The sequence below is a fragment of the Centrocercus urophasianus genome, unplaced genomic scaffold (genome assembly GCF_019232065.1).
Source record: "Centrocercus urophasianus isolate 14NV4802_14NV808 unplaced genomic scaffold, USGS_Curo_1.0 seq_31, whole genome shotgun sequence".
NCBI lineage: Eukaryota > Metazoa > Chordata > Aves > Galliformes > Phasianidae > Centrocercus > Centrocercus urophasianus.
Genome location: NW_024884878.1, coordinates 6,619,069 through 6,645,624, shown reverse-complemented (window position 1 = coordinate 6,645,624; position 26,556 = coordinate 6,619,069). Strand labels below are relative to the sequence as shown.

At 43.2% G+C, this 26,556-nt stretch overlaps 1 protein-coding gene across 5 annotated transcripts in view; it reads right to left on the bottom strand.

Annotated features, from left to right (window-relative positions):
• Positions 1–4,705: 4,705 nt before the first annotated feature.
• KIAA1958 (KIAA1958 ortholog) overlaps positions 4,706–26,556 on the bottom strand; it is a 62,358-nt gene continuing 40,507 nt past the window's right edge. For 3 of the 5 annotated variants that reach the window (XR_006170641.1, XR_006170640.1, XR_006170639.1), the window contains 2 exons: positions 16,305–17,868; positions 4,706–16,111 (listed from right to left, as the gene is read on the bottom strand). Coding sequence is in view for 1 of the 5 variants with exons in the window: in XM_042829416.1 (XP_042685350.1) it covers positions 16,823–17,868 (1,046 nt within the window). In the remaining 4 variants the exon portion in view is untranslated. Of the gene's footprint in view, positions 16,112–16,203; positions 17,869–26,556 lie in introns of those variants that run through there. The other 2 variants (XR_006170642.1, XM_042829416.1) reach the window with 2 other exon arrangements.

Genomic DNA, 26,556 nt, shown 5'->3' with positions numbered 1-26,556 from the left:
GGGAGGGAGGAAAGGGATTAAAAATAGCTTTTCCTATTATTTGCTACCACTGTCTCTGGATTTTCTGCTCAGCCCACTTTTTGCTCCCAGGTAGGCACAACAGATGAGGTCCTATGTTCCAGTGAGCCATGATAGGTGGGTTCTGATGAATGATATGATGTAAGCAATGATACTCAGCATACATTCCTCAAAAGGAGAGCCTCAGCCTTACAGAAAGGAGCTGAAAGAAGATTGATGAAAAACCCTCCTGTAAATATTCAGGCACTGAATTTCTTTTATGAAAAAGTCATACATTTTTATGATGCCACTATAATTTTATTACACCCACTATAGTTCAAGTCTACTTTCCACAGAGATGAAGCTCATGGGTTTGGCAGCCCTGTGCATGTCAGCTCTGAAGGGCTCCACTGAGCAATCCTTAGAAACCATAGTAATCAATATGTGTTGTTCAAAGCCCTAAAAGTACAGCCAAGTTCAGAAAGTGAAGGCTACTATGGGCACCACATAGCTCTAGCACTTGCAGCAGAGAAGTCTTAGTGTAACAGAAATGAAAACAAATTCAAAGCACTGTGATGGCAGGTATGTGTCGGCTATCATCTCCAAAGCTGTGGTACTGTCAGAATGCTGAAACCAGAGTTACCCAATTTTCCACCTTGTAGGAAATCCTTGCTCCTATTTTTTACGCATCCTTTCTATTGTTATTATTGTTATTTTATCAGTGCTTGACTTCTTTTTGTCTGAGAGAGAACTTTATCATCTTCCTTCTCAGAGAGTGATGAAAAAGGCTGGGATCTTACATCTGAAGTGCATCTGTGCACAGGTTCTGCTGAAAGATGAGGGTATCACCATCTAGCTTTCATCACTGTTATCATGACTGCACACCGTGCCACTGCTCTGCCTGGCACCACCTGTCAGCAGCCAAGTGATGCTCTGAGAGCTCTGATAGATGTCTGAACACTCGTGCACTACTCAGTAGAGGCCTTGGGGCGCTGCCAGGAAGCACTAACCATGCCTGCACCCTGCTGGACATGAGTTCTCGCCGAGACTCGTCAGACAGAATTTGGAAAAGCATTAGGAGGCCAGGAACATACATCCTGTCTTCATAAAGGCCTTACCAACACTGGCACTGAAGAAACTGCCTTATAATTGGATCAGAGGTTGCAGGCCTGGATCAGGTCACAGAAGGCTGCACTTTTATGTGTGTAACTCAGGCTGCTTGAATCACCACCACTGTAGATACTGCTTCATTAAATTGCAAACACAGAAGATATCTAGCATGAAAATCAAAGCCCTCTTCCTCCACAGGTACCTTTTGCCTTCATCTTTCTGTAGGTCAGAGGGTTTATTTTCAGGGAGCACTTTTTGGTGGGTGTGAGCTCTGTGTGTGGACAGTGCCTAAATGCCTCAGCAGTGCTGGCTGAGAAAGTTATGTGCTGACACCATGCTCCTTACAAAACCCAGAACAACCGTATAGCATGGCCATCTACACAGGCTGAAGCTCTTCCTCCTAAATGTCTGTCAATGAGATGATATACCATACAGGAAAAACAAATTGCCATGGCTTGCCAAAACCGTCACACCCCCTACTTCTGCCCAGACTGGCAGTATCTGATGGTGTGTAGCTACTCATTGCCAGATCTTTTAAGTTTAAATGCACACACCACTAGATGTCTGGATACTTAATGCTCTGCTCCATGAGGAGGCCAGGAGCTGTAGTGCATGTTGCCAGGGAGAGAAGGAGCAGAGTGCAGCCAATAAAGCTGGACACCAAAATTGCTGAGCTCTCAAACATGAATTTTCCTTAAATCTCAGCTTCTTTCCCCTGAAGCAAGGGCAGTTCCCATGAGCAGACATTGACAGGTGTACGTTGCCAAGGCCCAGATGCACAGAGAACTTCTTCCACATGCAGATGAATGGCATCGCCTTGTGTCACCGGATTAACTACCCCACATCTAGCAGCATCCTTCCTCCTCAACACTGCCTGCTTTTCCCTGGGTATATATCCAAGGCAGGATTCCCCCCTGTCCTATTCTGCTTGTCATTTTGCATGAATAATAAAAATTCTTGTATTTGCAAGTACAGAAGAAGCTCTGAGGTGACATACAGGATTTCATCTCTTCTGTGTACACATAGGATTTTGTCTCTGTGTACAATTTCTTCACAGCTGTCAGAGGAGCAGCAATAATGCCATGTACTGCCAGTCTCCAGTGTGTATTCTCTTCCAGGTATCTGTTGGAATTTGTCTCCTAGAACAAAATGCCTGCATATAAATAGGCCTACCTTCTTGTACATAGCCAAGGGGTTTTTCTTATTATTTCTTATTTTTCTCCCTATTATTCTGAGAACTAAGCAATTAGCATAAGCTGTAATGTAAATCACTAGACTACTCTAAGAAGAAATCATGTGACCCTTTCCAGGGATGGCAGCCAAGCCCTGCTTCTCTTTGGAGTGTATCACAAAATAAACCAGCTCCTCACAGACTGTCTTTACCTGTCCGTACGTTACTTATCTTCCCCTTCATCCCAGGCCCTCTGCATTTTCTTGCCACTTGTCACTGGAACAATTGCAGGCCTCTGGAATGGTGCCTCTGCCCCTCAGAGGTTGTGCTGAAGGGCAGCACCACTGTGGGCAGCACACAGCTATTTATCCGGTGGAATCTGCCAGGTGGTGGAAACCCATCTGCAGAACATTCCATGGAACGATTTTCCTCTGTCCCACACCCATGTTGTCACTCAGCTCTTGCTGTCACGCACTGAGGTCTCAGCCCCAGCATAAACATGTTGGTTACCTGATTGATTTTAATTTTTTTTGTTTTGTTTTTTGTTTTGTTTTGTTTTTTTCTCAGGCTTTTATATCTGAATTCACCCTCCTCTAACACAGCCATCATCCCATCAACAGCAGCTCTTCCATGGAGCTTTGGAACTTCCATGGAGCTGTCAAAGCTTTGTTTCGTTTTTCCATTTGGAGTGCTTCTCTTTTAGAGAGGTTTATTTGCTTTAATGTTCTGCTCTTCTAATTTTAAATCCCGGTTTTGAATGTTCCAACCTGGGAAACACTTGTCTTAAAATAATTTCATCCTTGGAGGCACATTTGATTTTATTCTAGATCAATCTTAAAATGTAATTTTATGGAGAACAGATTATGAACAGAATATTATTGAACAGAAGGATGCGGAGCTGATGGAGAAAGTCCAGAGGAAGGCCACAAGGAGGACTGGAGGGCTGGAACACCTCTCCTATGAGGAAAACAGGCTGAGGGATCTGGGCTTGTTCAGTCAGGAGAAAAGAAGGCTCTGGGGAAACATCATTGAGGTCTTCCAGTGCTTGAAGGGAGCTTACAGGAGGGGGAGTGACATTTTTCACGGTCTGACAGTGACAGGACAAGGAGGGTTTTAAACCAAAAGAGGGGAGATTTAGCTGAGATGTTAGAAAGAAATTTCACTCAGAGGGTGGTGAGGCCCTGGCACAGCTGCCCAGAGAAGCTGCAGGTGCCCATCCCTGCAGGTGTTCCAGGCCAAGTTGGATGGGCCCTGTTCTAACCTGACCTGCTGGGCAGCAGCATGGGGATCAGGGCTGGGTGGGCTCTGAGGTCTCTTCCAACCCAACCGTTCTGTTGTTCTATGATTCTAGGAATTTCTCCTGTGCCTCAGAACCATTTTAACCAGACCAGATTCCAGAAAATACCTGACTTCCAAAACGTTCTGAGTTTATATGCTTTATCTCATGCTGCAGTGAGATTAAATAAGCACACAGTTAAAGTCAAGCTGTTTTTATGCACATTCCTAAGCAGGGAAAGACGTAAGCAATTGTTTAATTTTTCCCCTGTAACACGACCCCAGGAGTAAGGCAGGGCACGGCAGCAGCTATTTCTTGCTGAGCCTATTTGCACTCTGCTAATTGGAATGCTTCACAGGTCCACAGGAACTTCCCACTGTGCTGATACTCATACATGAGAACTGTGAGAGGGCTGTGAGGCTTTTCACACAAATGGACCTCAGAATTCCAAGTAAGTTGCCTTCATTTGATTAAACAAAGCAGTCAACTTTGCAGAAGACAGTTTATTAAATATATGAGTATTGGTCGCTACACCTAATTACAGACAAAATACTGTGAATAAAGCATGCACTTATCACAGACATCAATGACTATCTTGATTATCTCCGAAATGATTTTTAATTCTGTAAGTTTAAGGCTGTACCAATGCAAATATTAAAAAACAGAAATAAAAAGTCACACTACAACAGTGGCAAATGTCGTGTGGACAGTGAAATCAACCTCTAACACAGCAGAACCAGACATGTTAAGGATTATTACAGGGAGATAAAAACAGAGTGTGATAAAGACCAGAGTGTCTTTGGAAGTTGCAGATTGGTGAAAGTGAATATTCCAATTAACACAACAGTGAACTCATGCTTCATCAATGCCCAATTATTGGATAAGTGAGCAGGGGATGAAATCCAGACCATCAAAAAAAAAAAAAAAAAAAAGACCTTTTGATTTTACTGTCTTCTTATTTAATTAACTTTTATACTCAATCACCCCAAAGAAGCATTTTTCAGGGAAGCCAAGGAGGCACCTGGCTGAAGTGTGGTGCAACAGATGGCAATAAAGCATCTCTTTGCTCCATCCCCAGTGAAGAGGAGTGGAGCACTTCGCAGTGAGGGAAAAAAGTACAGCTGGCACAAAAGTGTCATAAGACACATAAGACACAGATGATGATGCTGTTCTCAAGGATCTTAACCAATGTGAAGTTTGCTTCTTAGAAATCTGCTGCAGAAAGAGCAACATGGCATCCACATGAGTTAAAACCTATCCAGCCATCAAGCAAAAGGGTTGGCAGACCTGGGAACCCAGCTGGGGACCCGGCGCTGAAGAAGGCTGTGGAATCTTTCCTCATTTACCAGTGAAGACTTTTTCTTCATTTATTTATTTTTCCAGGTCTCTTGTTCTTTTTCAGATCCAGAATGAACCAGGTCTGAAGTTGAACAGGTAGCTCTGAGGGTTGACAATTTTCCTGATGTCTTCAGAAAAAAAATCCAGTAAACCTTCTCTCTCTCTCTGTCAGATATCCTGGATTTGCAAAGCCTAATTAATTAAAATATACTAAAATCTTCCTTCTCCCTAACAAATGTACAAACATATAAATTCCGAAATGCAGAGGCAAGATGTCAGTGTGAGAAGGTCCCACAGAAAAACTGCATTTTTAGTGTTAGAAAGGTATCACTGCTCATGTTAACGTCTCTGCCTAATATAGTGGATTACAACTGGGGCTTGCAAAGGGGTCCAAAGAAACCTAAGTTAGCCTCGAAATTCCAGTGGGATGTGGATGGATAAATTCTCTCTTGTCTCCTTTCAGCAGCACAGACAGAAATGCAATAGGGTTTTATTTTATTATTTAATAATAATAATAATAAAAATCAAAAAGCTTTTCCTGCACCACAGTGCACTTAGGTCAAAACACAATTACAGGAGCTTACAACATGTACACAGAAGGCATCACACTGATGGGGCGGTGGCATCAAATCCACTACAGCATTAACATCAGCCCATTTGCTTCTTGAAACCAGAGAGCTGTGGTGAAAAATGAACAAACGCCAGGAAAACTTCTCACACACTGCAGGCAGCAGGCTGAAACCTAACGCCACGTCTGCATCTGTAAAACAACTGGATTTCTAGCATGCAAAGAGCTAACTAAACGGTGCTGTTTGCTTTTCTGATTCAAATCTAAGCTGAAGGCAATGTAGATGCATCTGCAGTCAAAGTGAAGATGGGAATATACAACTGTAGTTCTGCAAGAACCTGACACACCTTTTGGCAGGTTGGGTCAGTGTGTGGGAAGGAGCTCTAAGGACCAATTACCAATTACAGGATCACAGAATCACAGGATTATAGGGGTTGGAAGGGACTTATGGAGATCCTTCACTCCAAAGCAGGTTCCCTACAATAGGTTGCAATTGCTAAGTCAATTTCTGCAATTAGTTGGACTGGAAGACTAAGACCTAGCTAAAAAGACAAAAAATGCAAGGAATTAGACTCTCTGCCACTGCCTTGCATACCTAATATCAGGCCTAGGCAGGCAGGAGTTCTGTGGAGCAGAAACTCCTCACTGCACTGGCGGAGATGTGTTCATGTGTACATAGCCACTAGAGACCAAAAAGAAACTCATTGCAGCTGGTCTCAGCTGGCATCAGAAAGCAGCTGAATATGGTTTAGAGGAGGGTTGCTAGAGTTAGGGTAGTATGGTTATGTTGCAGATGGACTTCATGTTCTTTAAGGTCTTCTCCAACCTGAGCGATTCTATGATTCTATAATTCTACGAAGAAGCCATTGGATTTTAGAGCAATAAAACGGCCCTTTATTTCTGAGGACAGCCTTATTCCATCCACAAGATGGGAACTGAAATTCTGCAAAAGGCCTCAAGCACCCTTATCACTTTTGGACAGTTGAGGTTTCAGAAATGTTCTAGGAATGTTTAGAACAACTCAGTGGGAAGGGGCCTTCACTCAACATCAATTGCTAGTCAACAGTCACAGCAGTCACTGAGCACACTGCCCAAACTCCCCTTGGCCACTGACAGCTGTGTCACCTCTAGGAAGCCTGTTCCACAGTTTGACTGCCCTCATGGTGAAGGAATGCTTCCTGATGCCCGGTCTCATCCTCCCCAGGTGCAGCTATGTGCCACTCCTTTGCGTTCTGTCCCACCAGGGGGCTCAGCCCAGCATGTCCCTTTGCTTCCCCTCAGGGAGCTGCAGAGCAGTGACCACTTTTCTGCCACCTCCACACACGATAACCCAGGTCTGCCCACCTCTCCTCACACGGTGCCTCACATGCCTTCTACCAAACCTTCTACCTTTTTTTCTGCCTTCTAGCTTTTTTTTTGCTGTCTTTCAGATTGTTTCATGGACCTTAACAATTTCTTTATTGTAGAGCCCAGAAATGAACACAGTATTTGAGGCAAGACTGCACCTTGAATCCATTGGTCTGTGGGAGAGGACTACTACATGGACAGACTTCCAGGGTGGTCCAGCCTGCACCTTGCAATACTGCTTTTTGTAAATGTTCCAGGTGTGACAAAAAGGAATGGCAATTTTGAAGATCGTGATGCAAACTATTTTGGGAGAAGCCCTTTGCACACCAAGGGCTACAAACTGCCTTGTACAGAGGTGCAGAGATGGCTTCAGAGCAGCAGGAATGAATTCAATTCTCTGTTATTGTCCCAGTCACACAGGTTTTTTGTTTGTTTGTTTGTTTTGGTATTCTGATTTGAAAACCTTTTCAGGATGTTTAGCAGACTTTCACCTGTCAGCAGAGATCATGAAACAATGGCTATAGCCCTTCATTGTTTGCGCATAAGATGGTACTTTCAGAGCAGACCAGGTGCAGCTGACTGTGCCTGGTGGCAGGGATCTGTGACAGATCACGCTTTTACCCACAGCTTGTTTCTGTTGTACAAATACAATATGGTATGATTTCAGCCTGTCAAAATCCTAGCTAAGTCAAAATTAATTCTGGGTATGTGTGTATCTGCTATACTGCCAGATTCTAAGGGGAAGGTGGAAAAGGAGCTGAAAATGCGGTGTCAGAATTTTGATAAACAGGGCCTGCCTGCCATGAAAGCAATTGGAAAGAACAAGACCAAAAATCTCAGGCTTGAATTTCATCCAAGGCTCATTTGGCAGCAAAGTATGGCTTCAGCGGAGGTGGGAAAGTGACTGGAATCCACCACTTGACCAGGCTGACACTTGTTTACAGGAGCAGGCTCAAAGCTGCTAGGAGAGCTGGCAGTTTCTTACAGTAATCAGAGGACTGCTTTCATTAGTAGGCATTTTTAGCAAACTCCACAACAGCTCTCACAGGCTTGGCTGATCACTGGATCAGCTATCCACAGGAATGTCTTACCCCTCACGTTCACAGCTGGCATACGGCTGTGGGAGCCTTTAGCTTCATCAAGGCAGTTGGTTGGGCATCTTAATTTTTTTATTCCAAATCAAAATTGATGAGAAGACACCTCAAAGAAAGATGGAGAATTCAAGATTTTCTTTAATACTTTTTTTTTTGTTTGCTCTTTAAGGATCAAGCTGATAAGTGGTCAACTGTTCAGAAGAAGACATGAAACGTTCAGCACCTCCTGCCTACTGCAACATGTTGGTTCCTTCTCCAGAAGGCACTGAACATTGGCTTAACACAGGAAACAACGTCAGAACGCAGAGATTTACTGTGACACACAGAAATACCTGCTGACTGGCAGGGCTTCTCATACAGCTCTCAGTTTTTCAGTGGCTCTGATCACAGCAGCAATGGTTAGCATTTCTACAAGTACCACATAAACATACGGATGTCAGAACGTCCAGAAAACATGCAAAATTTCAACAGCAACACCACCGAATGACACAGTGCATAGAAATATTATTGTTTGGCAGAACAGTGAATCTTTTAACACCCTTTTTATATAAAACAAAAGAATGTACTTTTTTTACAAACTGTTCTTAAAAAAGTTGAGTTTAGGCAGAGTTAGAAAGGTTGGCACGTGAAAGCCTCAGACACAGGTTTAACTCTGAGAATCAATTGGTCACTTACAGGAATTCTCATGCTTTGCTAGCTGGTTATGTACTGCACTAGCTATGCCTAAGCAAAACGTGCTTTTGAAGTGCTATTTTGGGAGAGGCAGCCCTAATCTTGTCAATTTTCAGAATGGGAGAAACCACATTCATATTAAAAGATTAGAATGATTAAATATTGCATGTAGGGAAAGATAAAAGCTTTACTTTAACTGTTTTTCCCTAATGCTACTCACCATAGCTGGGGTTGTCATAGCAAAAACATTTTTCAAAGGCAGAATTAAAGTCAGCAGATAATTAAAACAAATGGAAAAGATTTTCTAATTCCAGTGTAAAACAAAGTAGGATATTAAAGGATAGCTTAAAGACGAGGATTATGCTTGCCTTCTTTAGGGAAAAAAAAAAACCACAACAACTTTTATTGCATTTGCCAGGCTTTTCCACTGCCTTTCCACTGCCTTCACTATACTCAGACATTTTGCCATTTCTTTGTTTTATGTCTTGAATAACTTTGTCTGCCTAATAGGTCTCAAGATGACCCAGAGGTATGTGGGTCATGCAGGCACAGACAAGTCCAGACAACAAAGCAGTGGCTGGATGATGTCCTCTCCTTCAGGTTTCAGACCCATCTGTGACAACAAGGTGGGTAGAAACATGAAGCCCAGGGGTGCGTTCCTCACCGAGCTCTGCCCACCAGCAGCACTTGGGCTTGTGGGCACTGCCATCTACTTCTCCCCGTGCCAGCTTGCAGACTCTTGTAACACATTCTATGTCACAATTTGCCTGTAAGTCTTGAGTGCTCCAGGTGTTTCTGCTCTGCATTTGACACCCAGCCTTGTGCAGAGCAGCCCAGCCTGGATGCAACGTAGCAGAAGGGAAGGAGGAATACTGGCAGGAGCAATGTGGCACTACTTAAGGCTGCGTGTGATTCAGGCCAGCTGAGAACACATTATAATGATGCAGAAGACAATCTCAGCAGGATCACAAGCCTTTACAAAGCAGATCAAATTCTAAGCCTGAGGAATATTGCAGAGTTTTCTCTGTTCACAAAAAGAACAGCTGAAATGGTGAAGATAGTGTCATTAAAATTAATGTTAAGAGTTTATTTTTTCTAGAGTAAGAATAATACAGTATTTTAAAGAACATTTTATATTTTCTTGATTCTTTTCCCCTTGCTTGGCAATTTCACAATTTGCATGATGCTTATGGACTGTACAGAACAGAGCTAGCCAAAATTCCCACATGTAGCGTAAAAGTTAGCATCAGAGTTAGCATCTACCATACAAAATCCCAAACACTGTGAATAAATCTTCTATTAACTACAACAGATCAAATAAATCTGAAAGAGTACTAATTTTTTTCAGAGACCAGTGGCTACTATGTAGTGAGTACTGAGCACCAGAATAAAAGAGAAGGTAGAAGTGTCTCAATCCCCTGGAAACAGTAGGTCCATTTCCAATGCACAGACATTTAATGGCATTTGTATTTAAAAAAACAAAAACAAAAACAAATTTTGTTCATATTACCAACCAACATTAAACAAAGTGAGAAAACAGAGAAAATAAATTTCTGACTTGAGACATAAACTCTAGAGACTGTTAAAACCCACCAGTTCATGGAACAAGTAAATTTTGTGCCAAACTGATTTTTTCCCCGTCAGATCAGGAGTTAAAGCTTTAGACATCCCCATTGCTTTGAATATACTCCAGTGAATGGCCATTGTCAGACTTTTCAATGAGCCCACAGACATCTCCAAGCTGTGGGGCTTTCCCATGCTGCGCTGCAGTCAGTGCCTCTCCACTGGATTCGGAAGAGTCGAGGTGCTGGCAGACAACATCAGCAGAGCCCCAGAGGCAGGATGGAACCAGAACTCGGTTTCACTGGTGGAGCTGGCAGCCATGCAGCCACACCATTTCTTGGGGCTTTGAGGAACCTGCCTTCCTCTGAAGGATCACTCCGTTGCCAGCTAACGTTTTCCAGTAGAGCATCATGGAGAACCAGCCTCCACATTCCTGCTGGTGCTCAGCTTTCCAAAACCTACGCAGAGATACATCACAGCCCCATGTGCCAGCTGCATGTGTCCATCCTGCACACAGGGACAGCACCATCGCTGAATTGTGCTTACGGCCTTCCCCTGCTCAGCATGCAGAAGCACAGTTGCCTTACCTGGCTGGCCCAGGGCTCTGATTTTTCAGAGAGGTGCTGTGACACCCACGCTGACCCTGCATAGGGCCATCAGACATGTGGGAGATACCGGATGATGTGCCAGTGCTCCTGGCTACAAAGCAGGCTCGGTGCATGGCGACCATCCCCAGAAAGTGCAGTCCCAGTTCTCCCACTAGGAAGATAGCCATGCTTTATGCTGGACTGCCTTCTTTTCACACTCTTCCTCAGCAGAGCGTGCAGATTCAGCACTTACATGAAAGCATAGAAATAGAAGAAAATACATCCCCATTTTAAGAACAAGGACAGCAACTCACATTAGGCAAGACAACCATCTTGTTAACGCTAATGTTTAACAAAGAACCCTCATTAAAAAGTGCAGATCCACTGCCAGCCACACTTAGTAGTGTACAGCTGAATCCCCGCTAACCTAGCATGCATTGGCTCATTTCAGGCAAATCTAACCTCAGCGCTGCGTCCCGTCAGCATTCCTCCTTCCCATACATTCAAATGGCCATAGGGCATCAAGGAGGTCCTGCTTTCCTGTTGCCCACTCTGCCTAAGACAAATTGATTTCCACTCTAGTGTCAGTCCAGGATGTACTGTGGAGAAGGATCAGTCATCTCTACTCAGTTTAAAGACATCATTGGAAGGCCAGGCAAAGGCACAAAACTGGCCCTCAACACATCACTGTGTTCTATTCTCCTTTTATGATTTGAAAGCACTCCCATAAAAAACAGAGAAGAAGGGAAAGGGAGAGTGTTGGGAGACAAGAGATGCAAGCCTGTGAGTGATCATGTATCCCACAGACCACATGCACTCGAAGCGAGGCAGCCTGCCCTGAGCACATTATCCCCAAAGCACAAGGGCACTTGGTAGCAGGGAGGGAACTCTGTGCTGCCCTCCACAGAGCAGTCCCCTTCCCCTATGACAAACACCAGGAGAAAGGAATGTTAGAGGTACAAAGGGATGGAGAGAGGGACGCTGTTGATGGGGAAGACCAGTTGGTCAGCCATAGTCACTTGCAGCTGGTGGTGGGGAGGAATAACCAGCCCACACACCACGTCAGTCAATGTCAGTCAATGCACTTATGGGATGTCCTCAGGCAGGGAGACAAAAAAGGGGTAAACATGAGCTGGGCAGGGAAGAAATGTAGAATATATAGCATCTCAGTTCCCTTGGGGCTGCTCCAAGAACTGGGGCAGCCCAGGCTCTGCCATGACTCAACACCAATTCTTCCTGATCCATGTCTTCATATCACACATCATTTGCACAACCTGTCGTGGAAGACAGTCACAAACAGGCAAGAAGGGACAAACAGCAATATAAGTTGCTGCTCAAATCTCATTTTCTACACTCCTTTCTAAGAGAAATAAGTGGGCAACTACACTGTAGATTGAATACTAGTGATGAGCAGCTTTTAAAAATAAAAATAGAAAATAGCTTGAAAGCATTGATATTCTTCACAAAGGAGAATGTGCACCACTACTTCCATTGTTAGACTGTCCTATACTCCAACGGCGTGGATGCTATCCCAAAATGACTGAACTGTGTAAATGAATAAGGTATGTACTGTTGTTTTAGATATGCTTCATAACTTAGTTAACACAATCTACAAGGTAGTTCAGAACAGTATTTCATTCTCCTTAAAATTACTAAAATTACTGTACTTAAAAACACATTTTGTTGCATAAATTTGTATTTGAAAATTTAACAGGCAGTTTTCAAAACCCAGATATTGAGAATGTCAGCTTCAACTACCATTATGAATAGAAACACCCTGTGCAAGCCTACAGTGCCACAAATACATGCATAAGTAATAGTTCAGAAGGCAACCAACAGCTGCAAACTACACAGAAGGTGCTCCCACTGCATTATCGCTGTGATGGGTTTCCAAAGCTGCAGTGCAGCCTTTAGACAGGGAACATCCTCCTCTGCCTCTCCCTCTGGAGCTGTAAATCAATTTTTGAGCAGAAGCAAGTCAGTAATCTGGCAGAGAACTATCTCAATTTCCCCCTCTGTGCTATGTTTTATGCTGGGCTAGTGAGCTGATTGATGAGGTCCAATACCAGATCAGAGAAAGCTGAAAGTCAGGAAAACAGGAAAGGAAAAAGAGAGAAGAAAGAAGCACTGTCATCTGTCAGGGGATCTCTGCAAGTGACCCACTCAGCCACCACACCTGGGCTATGCTGTATAGGAGCTGAATGGTGATCTGGGAGCTGGCCTCTTGATTCCATGGTAAGAAGTAGTGAAGTATCAAGAGTTATGGTAGGACACACCAGGCCCTAGGCAGAGATGAAGGCTTGCAGATCAGATATTAGGAAGAATTCTTTACTCAAAAGGCAGTGAAGCCCTGGCACAGTTACCCAGAGAAGCTGTGGTTAGCCAGGTTGGCTGGGAACTGGGGCAGCCTGATCTAGCAGTCATCAACCGTGCTCAAAGAAAGAGCACTGGATGAGATTATCTGTAAGGCTTCTTCCAAGTCAAGCTATTCTATGACTCTATGATTTTAAGAGTGCAGCACTACTCCCTGACCATCTCCCCATGGCTTTTTACTGGGGCAGATCCACACCATGATGGTAAGCATGAGACTTACTGGTGAGCAGGTTCTGACACCCTCAAAGCACTGGGAGACGATAGCAAGCAAATGGGTTGCCATCTGTCAGCAACAACATGGCAGCTGGGACACTACACTCCTGCCAAGCAGAAACAAAACCATGACCAGTGTTTTAAATCAGAAGTCTCCCTCCCAGTGGGTTAATGACACTCTCAATAGCTTAATACAGATCATAATTAATTAGGCTGTCATCACTCAATTCCTTGCGACTGTTTGCAAATGAAGACTGGGTAGTATGTGGTGCTAAATGCCATTCAAAGATAACATACCTATTTTTGGAGTATGATACTCCTTCAGTATCATATTTTGGCCACATGTGCTTAACTGCTTCTACAAGTAGTCTATTTGGGGATGCCTGATCAGAATTTGCCAGGCAATCCGCCATCAGCATCACTGGGGGCTGGAGTTACTGCAGATGCCACAGAGCAGAGAAAACACGGCCCTGTAATGCTGAGGCTCCTGCAATGAGAACACATAATTCACACCTTACCTCCTAACCAGACATGCAATAGTTCCTGACATGCAACATTATCAGAGACATTGCCTGGGCACAGCAAGATACAAACCACCCTAAAACTGAAGACAGCAATTCTATATATGGACAGAGGAGCTGGAGACAAGATCAAGATCTGTGCTGGGGCTGAATTACAGTGTAGATGTGAATCAGAACATTGCAGACCATATGCAGCACTGCACATCTGCAGACAGTGATCTGCCTTCTCAAAGACAAGAAAATCACAGAATCATAGAATAACAAGGTTGGAAATGACCTATAAGATCATCTAGTCCAAAATGTGTGGGATTACCACAGTTATTAGTCCACACAAAACAGCCCACTGTGAAGCAATAAACCCTAAACAGAGAAATTGTTTATTACTACTGAATTTGGTTTCATGTTTTATGGGGTCTGAGAAGAAACAACAGACAGCCACATCATGGGGTAGTTACTTTTCTGTACAACCTCAAGGCAAGTCTTCCCAGCAAAGAGGGAAATGTGCTGTTCCACAAAGGCCATCAGGTACCTGGCTTTGTACTCTGGGAGAGGAAAGGAAGATGGGTCAGGTTCTGCAATAGTTAAGAGGTGAGCACAGGGGGAAGTTGAGAGCAAAACCCTTCCTAGCAGCTCCCTTGTGGAGCTCTACAGAACATCATGAATGAGCTCTCTAGCATGACACCCTAGCACTCACTGCATACAGAGATCAGTGACTTGAGTACTCAGCAGCAAACAGCAATGAAATCCTACAGAGAGCAACATCAGCCTTGCAAAATTATTTTCACTTGTATCACATGTAGAGCATTGCTATGAAAAGACAACTGGTTGGCCTCATGTGGAAGCAAAGCAGCAGATGTCTGTGTTTCCCTCTCCTTCATCTTTACCAGATTTGCCATGGCAAGGCAGTCACAGGCACTTGCAGTTACTTCAGAAGTGCCAACACTTTGTCTCAAGCCTCAGAACCAAGCCACAAAAGCACATCATTGCTTTGCAATGTGAGTGCCTGTCACACCAATGCCTACCTTGCAGCATTAATAATCCCATCTCAGGGGTTGCAGATAAGATTACCCTGCCTTGGCGTGCCAGACCCTAGGGCAGCCAGCACACAGAGCACCAAGGCATTATAGTAGCTCTGCTGTGCAGAACAATGAGTGATCATTCAGGCGCTGTCACCTGCACAACGCTTCCTGGGAGGACAGATGTTCATTAAAGAGGAAATCTCTGCTCCCAAACCTTTTGTAGGACATCTGCTAATCACTCCCTGTCCAAAACAGACCTCCAGGATTAAGTGAGACACAGGTGTTCTGCCACTTCCTTCATACACAGGAATACACACCTCATCCCAGCAACACCAAAAATAACTTTTAAATGGCCCCAGGTGGGATAATTTATTTCTTTCTGCTACTGTTGCACTTTTTTTTTTTTTTAATTAGTGATGACTGAGTTTACTGCACAGTTGCAGATTTAAACTACATAAAAGAAAGGAAAGAATGTAAAGAAATAAAACCAATGAAGTTTAGAGAAGGACAAAAGCAAAAAGAAAAGTCCTCAGTAACAGTCTGATGGGATGTGAGCTGAGGCTGAATCTTTCATGGACTCTGGAGGACACCATGCCACGTCAGGGACTTGTCTATAGACTTACCAAGTCGCTAAGGTATGCTAGTGGAACATTTCCATCTGTAACGCTGAATAAGCTAAGCTGAATTACTGCAGAGGTACCATACATCATTTTAAAAGTCAAGAATTGTAATGGTTCACTGACACACTTAATTTGTTAGTGTTTTCCCTGTACTCATAGAACAACTATGCTACAAAATCAAATACGGGAACAACAGCATTCATTATTTCGAGTATTTAAAGGACCAAATTCTTCCCTAAGAATCACATACACAATTTCCATTGTCTGCAATGAAAACAGATTACACATAGGTGATTTTGATTTGTTTTCCAGTGCTTAAAACTACTCATCTTTTTAATCTTCTGTAGAAAATATGAAACTATCCCTATGTTATTTCTTGTGGAGTTTGAATAATGGCTTAGGACAGATTTGATGCATTTTATCTGAATGGTTTGGGATAAGATAATGAATTTTTCTGCACACCTACATCCCCAAGAGTAGTGAAAGAGTGGATAAAAGTCAGTAGATTTTACATTAAGAATACACAGCGACAAAACATTAATGATCAGTGCTTAGTTAAAATTATGTACACGACTGTTTTTGCCAACATACCTTTGCTTACCGTTGATAACAATACTTTTCAGTCTAAAGACCAGTGATATTCTGATAACAGAAAATCAACAAAAACAAAAGTTAAAAATAGCCTTTTGCTGACTTTGGGATTTTTTTTCTTCCATCTGGCAGAAATAAGCCTCAGGAAACAAACAAACAGCAACAACAACAACAAAAAAAAGACAACAAAACAAAAGAAAAACACAACAGAGAAAACTTCTTGTAAATGGTTTCACAGACTTACATTGATGTATCTCTTATCTCCTTGTATTTCTGATCAAGAACAAGCCAGCAGGTAAGAAGCAGCAGCCAGTGGTAGATTTGCCTCCTCCACTCTAGGAGGCCATGTTAACATAAGAAGTCAAAAAAATGCTTTAAAATAGAATTGCTACGTAAGTCTCCCTGGGGAATTACAGTCACTGATGTGTGCATGTTAAAAAGGGTATTTCCAGTCTATCTTGTGTTGCCTGAGAACCATTTTTGTCCTTTTAAAATCTGCAATTATATTATAACCCACAAGTAACATTCATTTTTGTATTAACACTATAAATACTATGTTAGTATTACTAAACTATCTCTATTGACTTACCTGTAAAAAGAAAAATATATTATATATTTATATTTTTTTATAAAGTGAATTAACACTGGAGAGAGGGCTATGGGAGAGTAGTGTACAATCACAGTTGATGTGTATTATTGGGCACAAATTCAATGCTTAAAACAAAACAGAAGAGAAAAATCTGTCCAAGCTATACCCCTTTTTCAAGCTGTGTCAGAGGAAGAGTCATAGGATGCTGACACTATGAAGTTGCCAGTATTGGTATGGCTTGCCATGGACTGGGCAGCCTGCTGGCTCAAGTTATTGCAGATCAGCACAAGCTGGTTGCTCTGAGCTTCTGACAATGTGCTACAGCTCTGGTAGACACTGAAGTTGGTCTTCCTGCCAGGGATGTTGCCCTTCTCGCACATTGTCTTTACCATCTTGGCAAGCTTATTTTTCCCCAGAGCTTGGCAATTGTACCAGTGAAGGGCAGCCAAGTTGACAACGGGTTTGATTGACAGGTAAAAAGGTGCATCCTCATAGCGCATGGCTGGAGGCCGCCTCTGGGCGTACTCCTTGTAGTCTTGCACAGGACAGGTCTGTGGGGAGTGCTGGGTGGCATACACCCGAGAGTCTGTCCCACCTCTCTTGCTCTTGGCATTGATATCTCCACTGTCTGGTCCCATCCACTCCAGGTACTCCAACCCTGTCTCTGTCACCCGCAGCCGGATGTCTCCCCATTTGAGGGTGGACCCATGAAAACCTGTGCAGTGTCCAAATGCCTTAGTGTTGTTCAGCCAGACAAGGTTCAAGAGCCCTTCAGGATTGTACCGGCTTAGCAAGCCTCTTTTGCGCAGGATAAGCTCGTCAGCAAAGGTGAGCTTCATGGACTTGTGTGGCTTGTTCCCTTTACCTTTACATCTCAGTTCTATCTGCTTCTGTTTTAGGGCTTCTTGGGACCTCTTGAACTCCTTATCCCTGGTAATACTGTATCCATACCTGTGCTCCTTCAGATAACGCTCCAGCCCACACTGATAGTTGGCCAGGCTGTTTGGCTCGTATTCAGACCCATCCTTCTGCCTGGCATCCACAAAGAACGAAGCAAGGTACGCATCGAGCTCTTTGCAGGGGATGACGTAGATCTCTCGGGTCTCAGAGGGATACTTGGAGATGAGGAACTCGCGGAAATTGCGGAGAGCTGTCTGTGTGCTGCGAATGGTCTTCTCGTTCTGCTCCCTGCTGAGCTCTGCTGCTCTCTCATCCTGGTCTGGAAGAGGGAGAAGGAAAAAGACAACACAGAAAGAGCAGTTAGCTTGTGTGAAAGTTTTTTCCCAAAGCAAATTTCCTTTAAAAGAATGAACAAAAAGAAATGAAAGTGAATTTCACAAAGCACACTTGAAAACATCATTACATACTTGCCACATGACTGAAAAGACAACTTCAGTTCAGTTCTACAACTAGTGACTGGAATATGGCACAAAGTGAACTCCTCATGACACTGGGATACAATTTTGTGCACAGAGATCTGTGGAAAGCTGTTTAATTAGAGGCAATCTGCTTTCCAGAACAAACACAAGGCGTGGACTCCAGTGCCACATGCTGAGCCCAGTCTGAGTAATGAGCCCATTGTGAACTGACTCATTTGTGAAACAAGGAGCTGTACTTGTTCTAACGTTTTTTCTACAAAGAATAACCAAAGCCTTAAATTTATGATATTATAATTATTTTTAATTAGACAAGTTTCTAAAGAGCCAATAAGTATAGACAGAAATGCACACTACAAAATAATGCAGCACATCCTAAGAAAGAAGTTAGCAGGTACAACACAGTGATGTGTAATTTACAAATATAAAAGAATAAAAAATAATGTAATACTTCACATTAGAAAATATCAAAACTGTCAGCACTTAACATGTCTTTACAGCTTCTTTACATAATCAAGCTGTACCTGGACAGATGTAGTGCAATCGTGAACATTTTTTTCTCATTTTGCAGAAAAAAAATCAAATTCAGGAAACAACTTTATATTGATCCATAAGGCTATATTCAAAGGTCCTTGCAAGTGGTGACACATCAAACCACAGCATCCAGATGTGACTCAAAAGATGATTCTTGATGACAATTTTCAGGCTGGTCATAAGCATAAAATGAAAAGCTTTTTACATGGAAGTGATGCATGTACTTACAGACTGTTTTCTTGGCATGTGGAAACTGTCTTTACAAGGATACAATTTATAAGCACATAGGCAGAACTGTCATTATGGATAAGATAAGCCTTAATGGTTTTAGAAAATGATGAGCAGTATGTGTAAAGAAGGAAAATTCCAATGATTTGACTATTTTCTGTACTTGTAAATGACACATTCCTTTTTTCTCAGTTATCAAAAAGAGGGAAAAGGGAAAGACCTTTTCTGCTCTATCTCATTACAAAAATCACATACACTTTGTTGTCTCTTCTCTACTACACTTACAGCAACAGGGGATTTACCTGTTATCTCCCACCCTACATACACACCACAAAGTCATACCGGACCTGGCAAAATTCCCACCACCTCTCCGTTACGGGCCAAACTCATGGGCAGCCACGCTCTGCATCAATGCTTGTGTCTGCTCCTCCTGCCCACTCTGCCTTACCAGTCTGCTGAGAGGGCAAGCAGCAGGCAGAGGAAGGTGGCCCAGTCTCCATTGCTAATCTGGCTGAGATGTTTCTTGTGGTGCACAGACTTCGGCGTGTAGCTGGGCGGCTTCCCTTTCCATCCACCTAAAGCAACAGCATCCAGGCCTGCAGAGCATTTCCCTCCTCACCTCCATACAGACAGAGGCACTGAGAGTGGCTTGCAACCCTTGTCCTCTGTTCTTACTTGATAGGTGCCCAATGCACCCACAGCACTCAGTGAAACCTGCTGTGCTGGATCCTCAGGCCCTTGGCAAAGCACAGAGAACTGAAGGTCTGCAGCTGAGGCCTTTGGGGGTTTCTGCAGCCACGTAAACTGTTGCCACCGAGGTTTGCTTTAACTGTGCTCAGGGAGAAAACGCAACCAGTCTATTTCAAAAACTGGCTTCAATTTTGGTGTCAGCACCAAAGAGCTACAAGCGGCCCTCACTGAAGTCTCATGCTTCAAGCAATGGATCCTTTTACAATGGCTAGCTGCAGCGGGAAATAAAGAGCTAAAGCTGTTTGAAGTGCAGAAGCAAAACATTTACCCTAATATCTTGTTCACTGCACCCACCACCACTTACTATAGCACTGTGTAAGTAAGCTGTTCTTTGACTGACAGCCCACATTTTAAGTACTGTTGCAATATAAAAAGCACATACAATGGTTTGGTTATATACATGTCATCAATCACTCTTTCTTTCAGAATGCCCTGTCACAACACAGCAGTGACACTCAGTCATTTACATTTTGGCATCTTTCCTTAAACTGCAAAGGAATTTGCTGTATCTGCAGATAGCAATTATAAAACCCATGCTCAATAAAGATCTCCTGAAGTTGTACGAAAAACTGCATTCCTGCAGTGCTCTGATGTGCTACACCAAGGCAGGAGGGAAATCTTAAACAAAATAGGTCAGCTTATCTACCAGCCAAATCCGGAGAGCTAGGCCAGTTTTGACTGGGAATCTAGCCTGGAGTTCTGGTTAATTATTCTCTTTCTATGGGAGAGTTCAAATATCACAGATATCTCAAAGCATGGGACTAGTGCAGTGAAACAGTGAGACCCAGTGTGTCTGAGACAACCAAAGTTACCAGATGTCAAGTGAGCCACAGCCATGATCTGCATGTGCTTTTTATCTACAGCAAAAGCAGATGATTTTGATGAGCCTCACTTAACTAAGAAAATGTTTATAGCCTAGAACAGCTTAGGAAAGAGACATAACTCTTCATGTCATCAAATTCCTACTTCCTTATTTAACCAAAGAGAAGTCATTGTACTGAAAGGCAATCTATTCCTAAACCATACAATCCAGCCACCACGGAGACTTAAATCCAAACACCCTTTTACTGTCACCAAACTGTGATTTTCACTAATTGCATTATTTCATTCTCTATTATTGTGGTGACTGACAGTGGTCAGCAATCACCACACAGTCACTTGCTCTCTCCCCACACTCAGCAGGGCAGAGAAGAGCAAAAAGAAGAAAACACCAGAGCTGAGGCAAATCTAAGTAAAGGAAAGAGAAAAGAAACAATCCAACATGCAATGCAAAGGCAATCACTCATCATCTCTCATAACGTTCAGTCAGATTCTAAGCAATGCCTACTTTCCACAGAAAAAAAACCAACCCTTTTTTACTGTTTACTGTTAAGCATGATGTAGTATGGCACAGAATATCCCTTTGGTCAGCCGGGGCCAGCCCCCTCCCAACCTCTTGCCAAACTCAGCCTAGTTGGTTGGGATAGAGGGTGGGAAAAAGAGAAAGCCTTAATGGTGTGCAATGCTCAGCAACAGCCAAAATCTGTAGATCTGTAGTAGCCACAGATCCAAACTGCAGCACATTATGGGCTGCTGTGAGAGAGTTATCTCCATCCCAGTCAAACCCAGAACAGTGTGCCATTTGGATCACTAATCAAATTATGGCACAGGATCAGGCTTATCTTGCTTCCCTTCCACACAACCTGTGACTGGACATGGAGACCATGAAAAATATCATCTGAGTGCAGTCTGCTAATGGCTCTTTCAAAATATTTACAATAAGCCCTTCTACTCTACAAACTCCTGATTTCCTATGGGAAATTTTGTGAAAGAGAACCAATGCCTTCTACACTGTGGATATTTGGCATTGTTTCTGCTCTAGCCATGTACCAAGGGTGGTAGCATGTGAGAGGGAGATTAGGCTGGTGCAATGCCATTTTGTTCCTTAAAAATCTATATGGATTGGTTGGTAAAGAAAGTCTAAATATAACAGAATTCATTTATTAAGAATTCAAGACTAAAAGGCATTTCAGCTGTTATCACAGTGAATTTTTTGAAAATACATAAACTGGGAGAACTGTTAAGGTACAGGGTCTCATCCATAGATATGGAGATTGAAAGTGAATACTCTTTCTGATAGAGGAGTATTTTCAGTAAAGCAGTGAAGCAAATGTTTGCTTGGTCTCACCTTGCTGCATCTTGCAGAATAGAGATGAAAAACTCATCTGGCCAACACTTAACCTTTTGGGAATTTACTGAAAACACAGGTGCAAATGTACGGTAGTCCCCTGATGACTGCAAAGTACACCTACTTGCTCTTAGGTGTCCACTGCTCACATTATCACAAACTCTTTATTGTGCACGGGTTCAAAAACTGGGTAAAAGTACAGAACACTGTTACAAAGTGCTCCTCAACACAAGACAGTATTTTCAAACTGGAAAGGTGCTTGAGCCGTAAATTGCTGGAGGATGGAACAATGGGAAGATATCACATATGCTTTCACTCTTCTTGCATTCTTAGCTACATGCATGTTGTTAGGGTCTAGGGAAAACATATATTCTCATATTGTGATCTAATCTGTTTTGGCTAGTAAAACAGAACCAATGAACCGAACAAACTACCAAACCAAGCTAAACCAAATAGTTTTTCCTTGTAATAACAAAACTTTAGGAGTTGGTAGTGCTGTTCCCCATTATGCCGACCAGGAGCAGAAACTTATAAAACAAGGTAACTTGGAGATGCATCTCATGAGGTCCTGCCCACAGCTGCATAGTACACAAAACATCTGATCCACACATCTGTAATTCCTGTCTCACTCCACATCAGTGCTTCATTTCCAGGAAAACCAGAACATCAGAAAAAGGCAGTAAATCTCACCTTATTGTTGGATTGGGGTAACCTCCCAGCTGAGAGTAAGAATGACTGCTTGAGTAGTTTAAACGTTCAACTTAAAAGCAGACAAAGAGATGAAGTGACTTGGCAGAGATTACACAGATCCAGTGGGAGCTGAGTGTCTCTAGCTAGCCCACAACCATGAGACGATCCTTCCCACACAGCAACAGCTGCAGTCTGATCTTTCATAATCTGATCTTAGTACAGCCAAGACTTAATTAACATTATCAGCTGAGTTATCAAACACAGGGTTGTTTTTATTTCAGCTCACACACTTAGACAAATTCAGACTTACCAGAACATAACCTCCTTTGTAATTATGTACAGTGGGGGTAAAACACTTGCTTTTGTCGTTCACATCAGAATGATGCCTGTTAATATTCAGAGAGGATTTGTAACATCAGTGGGAGTTGTAAACCTGAGCTCTTTCTGCACACAGCCTCAAATTCTGCATAAGGATGTCAACAAGATCTCCAGTAAAAAAGTTTTTTTGGATGGCAATCACACAGCCAACATCTCCTCTGCCTGATTTGTCCTCTGACTAGAAATATCTTTCTGGGGAAGACCCACTCCCACAACAATGCTTTCATTCAAGTGAAAAAGCATAGCACACACAAGATGCAATCTATCTCTACCCTGGAGCTGTGTTCTCACCCCAAGCACTTTGAAGGCTTGCTTCTGTCCCCACTCTGCAATTACGGAAGTGTAGTGGTACCTAATCCACAGTACAAGGCTATAAACAGCCAACTGAAATGATTCATGTAAACCAGAGCCTGCTCCTATCTGTCTTTTCTTCTCTTTTTCAAGAGTGTATCAGCAGGCAAACGGTGTCAATAACCACAGTGGACAGCAGTAGCCCTGTTGTGTACTGAGTCACACCAAGTCATGGAGAGGAAGGCTCAGGAACTTGCCAACAAGTGCATACTCCTGCAAGCAGCGCTACAGCTTACCTGCTCATAGTGGCCAAATGTCCTACCACAATGTGCACTCATTTAATAACAGCCAGCACAAGCCAAGGCCAGTGATGATGCATCTGCCTTCGTACTGCAAATAACATTTAGACAATGACCTGCTGTCTTTCATTCTATCACAAGACTAAAAAACTGAACATCTTTCTCCTGTATCATCACTGAGGACAGAAAAAGTAGGAGGCCTCCCCATTACAGGTGTCTGTGAGTACTCCCAGAATCCTGCTGAGTCTGAAAGACAGGGAGATGTATGCACTTGGAGAACGATATTTCTGGCATTTTTAGTATCTGTTCCAGACTAAATTTGTCAAGGCAACTCCTACACACATGCAGTAGTTAAAGGCTTAGGTCAAAAATACATATGTTTTAATGTAATTATTTCATATCCAACAATAACTTGCTTCTTAGAAAGTCCTGAGGCCAAATAAAGTGCACTTTTGGTCCCATAATATATCATACCTATTTAAGCTTAGGCTTGGTGAGTCAGTCAAAAGAGGAGAGGAAATCCTGTGACTGCCTGGAGACTTTCATCAGGCTTGACATCTAACAGTTTCTGAGCTCTGCAGGATCAAAGAATTAACTTGTTAGCTGCAGATTACAAAAGCAGAAGAAAGTGCTCCTGCACTTTTTCTCCCCTACCAATCTGACTTTGCTACCAAAATTCTATTTAACAATTACAGTTCCCTGTTTCCACTACATTAAGTTGAACCCCATATAGTTTAACATTTTCAGCAAATACTTTCATTAGTATGTAAAATCTCTAGTAAGGTAGAAATTTCTTAATTGAAATCCACTTACAAGAGACATTATATTTTCTGGGCCAAATAAATTATGCTTGTATTCTGTAAACCTCTTACAGCACAATTATCAGTGAAATATCTTATGATCCTAAAATTAAGAACCATACAAGAAAACAGAACACAGATTCCAAGCAAATGAGAGTAAGAATATTTATGAATCAGCACAGCCATGACGTAGAAGTCTCACAAACAAACGTTAGCCGCCTGTACATTTTCTGCAAGATGTAGAACGATCTGCTCACTCAGATGCTAGTGCTGTTTTTTTTTTAGATTGCACCTGTTTTCACTAATTTCTTGCCACAACAGCCAAAAAAGATGAAATGTGCAAACTCAACAATAAAATTCCCATCAATATTGATGAGACTACTACATCATCCTCAGATACCAGAAAACCTGGAGCCATGACAAGGGATTAAGAATTTATGTCCTCCTACGACTGACAGGATCTATCTTTTACGCAGCAGATACTAGCAATGATAAATGAACACTGCAAATCAGGAGTGCTCCAGGGACTTTCAACTTGTATGAAGCCTCTCCTGCTCTATCTGACTGTAATGAAGCATCTTCTGATCTTGAAATAGCCCACAAATGCACTAAAAGTACATTTACCATACCTGAAATTTTAAAATTTGTCCTCAGTGTGGTCTTCATTTCACCTATTTGGCTTTGATTTTGTCAAAACTAATGGAATAGGAAGTTCTGCACAAAGGTGCACAAGAACTTCTTTAGGTGAGGGTGACGGAGCACTGGAACAGGCTGCCAGGAAGGTGGTGGAGTCTCCTCTGGAGATGTTCAAGACCTGCCTGGACAACTACTTGTGCGACCTGCTGGGAGCCTGCTTTGGCAGGGGGTTGGACTCGATGATCTCTGGAGGTCCCTTCAACCCCTACGATTCTGTGATTCTGTGAAAAATAAAAGTGTTGTATTCTTCTTTTACGTCACATCTCACTTCAGCTGCTGAACACTCACAGTGTTGTGTGGAATTGTCATGTGGGACTGTACAGTCTCCAACTTTATTTTTGAAGCTGTTCTCCTTGCACTGCTGTAGATTGCTGCAAAGCAACATGGGATGTGTTTCCTCTGTATCCCAACAGTGAGGCTATCTAGTTTACGTTTACCCAAATCCACTTGATTTTCCAACCTTCACTTAGCAAGTCCAGCTCTGCGAGGTTTACCAAATACTGCACAGCATTTTCAGAGCAGGAAACTATGTCTGCTCCCTGAGCTACAGAGAGGAGAACAGTGGAAGCAGATATCTTCTGCAAGAGCAGCAAAGCAACCACATACTTCATACTTAGGGGATGTCTGGGTGAAAGGTACTAGGGGCTCAGAGCTGGAATGGAGTCTGCCACATTAGGAGCCCTGTTCCAAGTTAGTAATCTGAGTTATAACCAAGTCCAGAAACAGATAAAGATTCACCTGTTCTGTCTCATCATTCTCTTATTTCCATTTTTCAGGTGATTTTTAAGAACAAATTCTTTGGTCCCTAGGATGTTTGACTGAGATTCAGGATTCAGCTCTTTACAGATGTGGAGGACAGGCTGAGGGAGGTGAGGCTCAAGAGGGGATTGCCCCCCTTTCACAGAATCACAGAACTGTAGGGGTTGGAAGGGACCTCCAGAGATCATCAAGTCCAACCCCCTGCCAAAGCAGGTTCCCTACAGCAGGTCGCACAGCTCGGCATCCAGGCAGGTCTTGAACATCTGCAGAGAAGGAGACTCCACCACCTCCCTGGGCAGCCTGTTCCAGTGCTCCATCACCTCACTGTACAGAAGTTCTTGCGCACATTGGTGCAGAACTTCCTATGCTGCAGTTTCCGGCCGTTTCCCCTCGTCCTGTCTCCACTCACCACTGAAAAGAGTCTGTCCTCGCCATTCTGCCCCCCACACCTCAGATTTTTATAGATCTGGATCAGGTCCCCTCTCAGTCTCCTTTTCTCAAGGCTGAACAGACCCAGTTCACTCAGCCTTTCTTCATAGGGGAGATGCTCCAGGCCCCTCACCATCTTCGTGGCCCTCTGCTGGACTCTTTCCAAGAGATCCCTGTCTTTTTTGTACTGGGGAGCCCAGAACTGGATGCAGTGCTCCAGATGAGGCCTCACCAGGGCAGAGCAGAGGGGGAGGATCACCTCCCTCGACCTGTTGGCCACGCTCTTTTTAATGCACCCCAGGATGCCATTGGTCCTCTTGGCCACAAGGGCACACTGCTGGCTCATGGCCAACCTGTCGTCCACCAGGACACCCAGGTCCCTCTCCGCAGAGCTCCCCTCCAGCAGCTCATCCCCCAACCTGTACTGGTGCATGCAATTATTCCTCCCCAGCTGCAAGACTCTACACTTGCTTTTGTTAAACCTCATCCGTTTTTTTTCTGCCCAGCTCT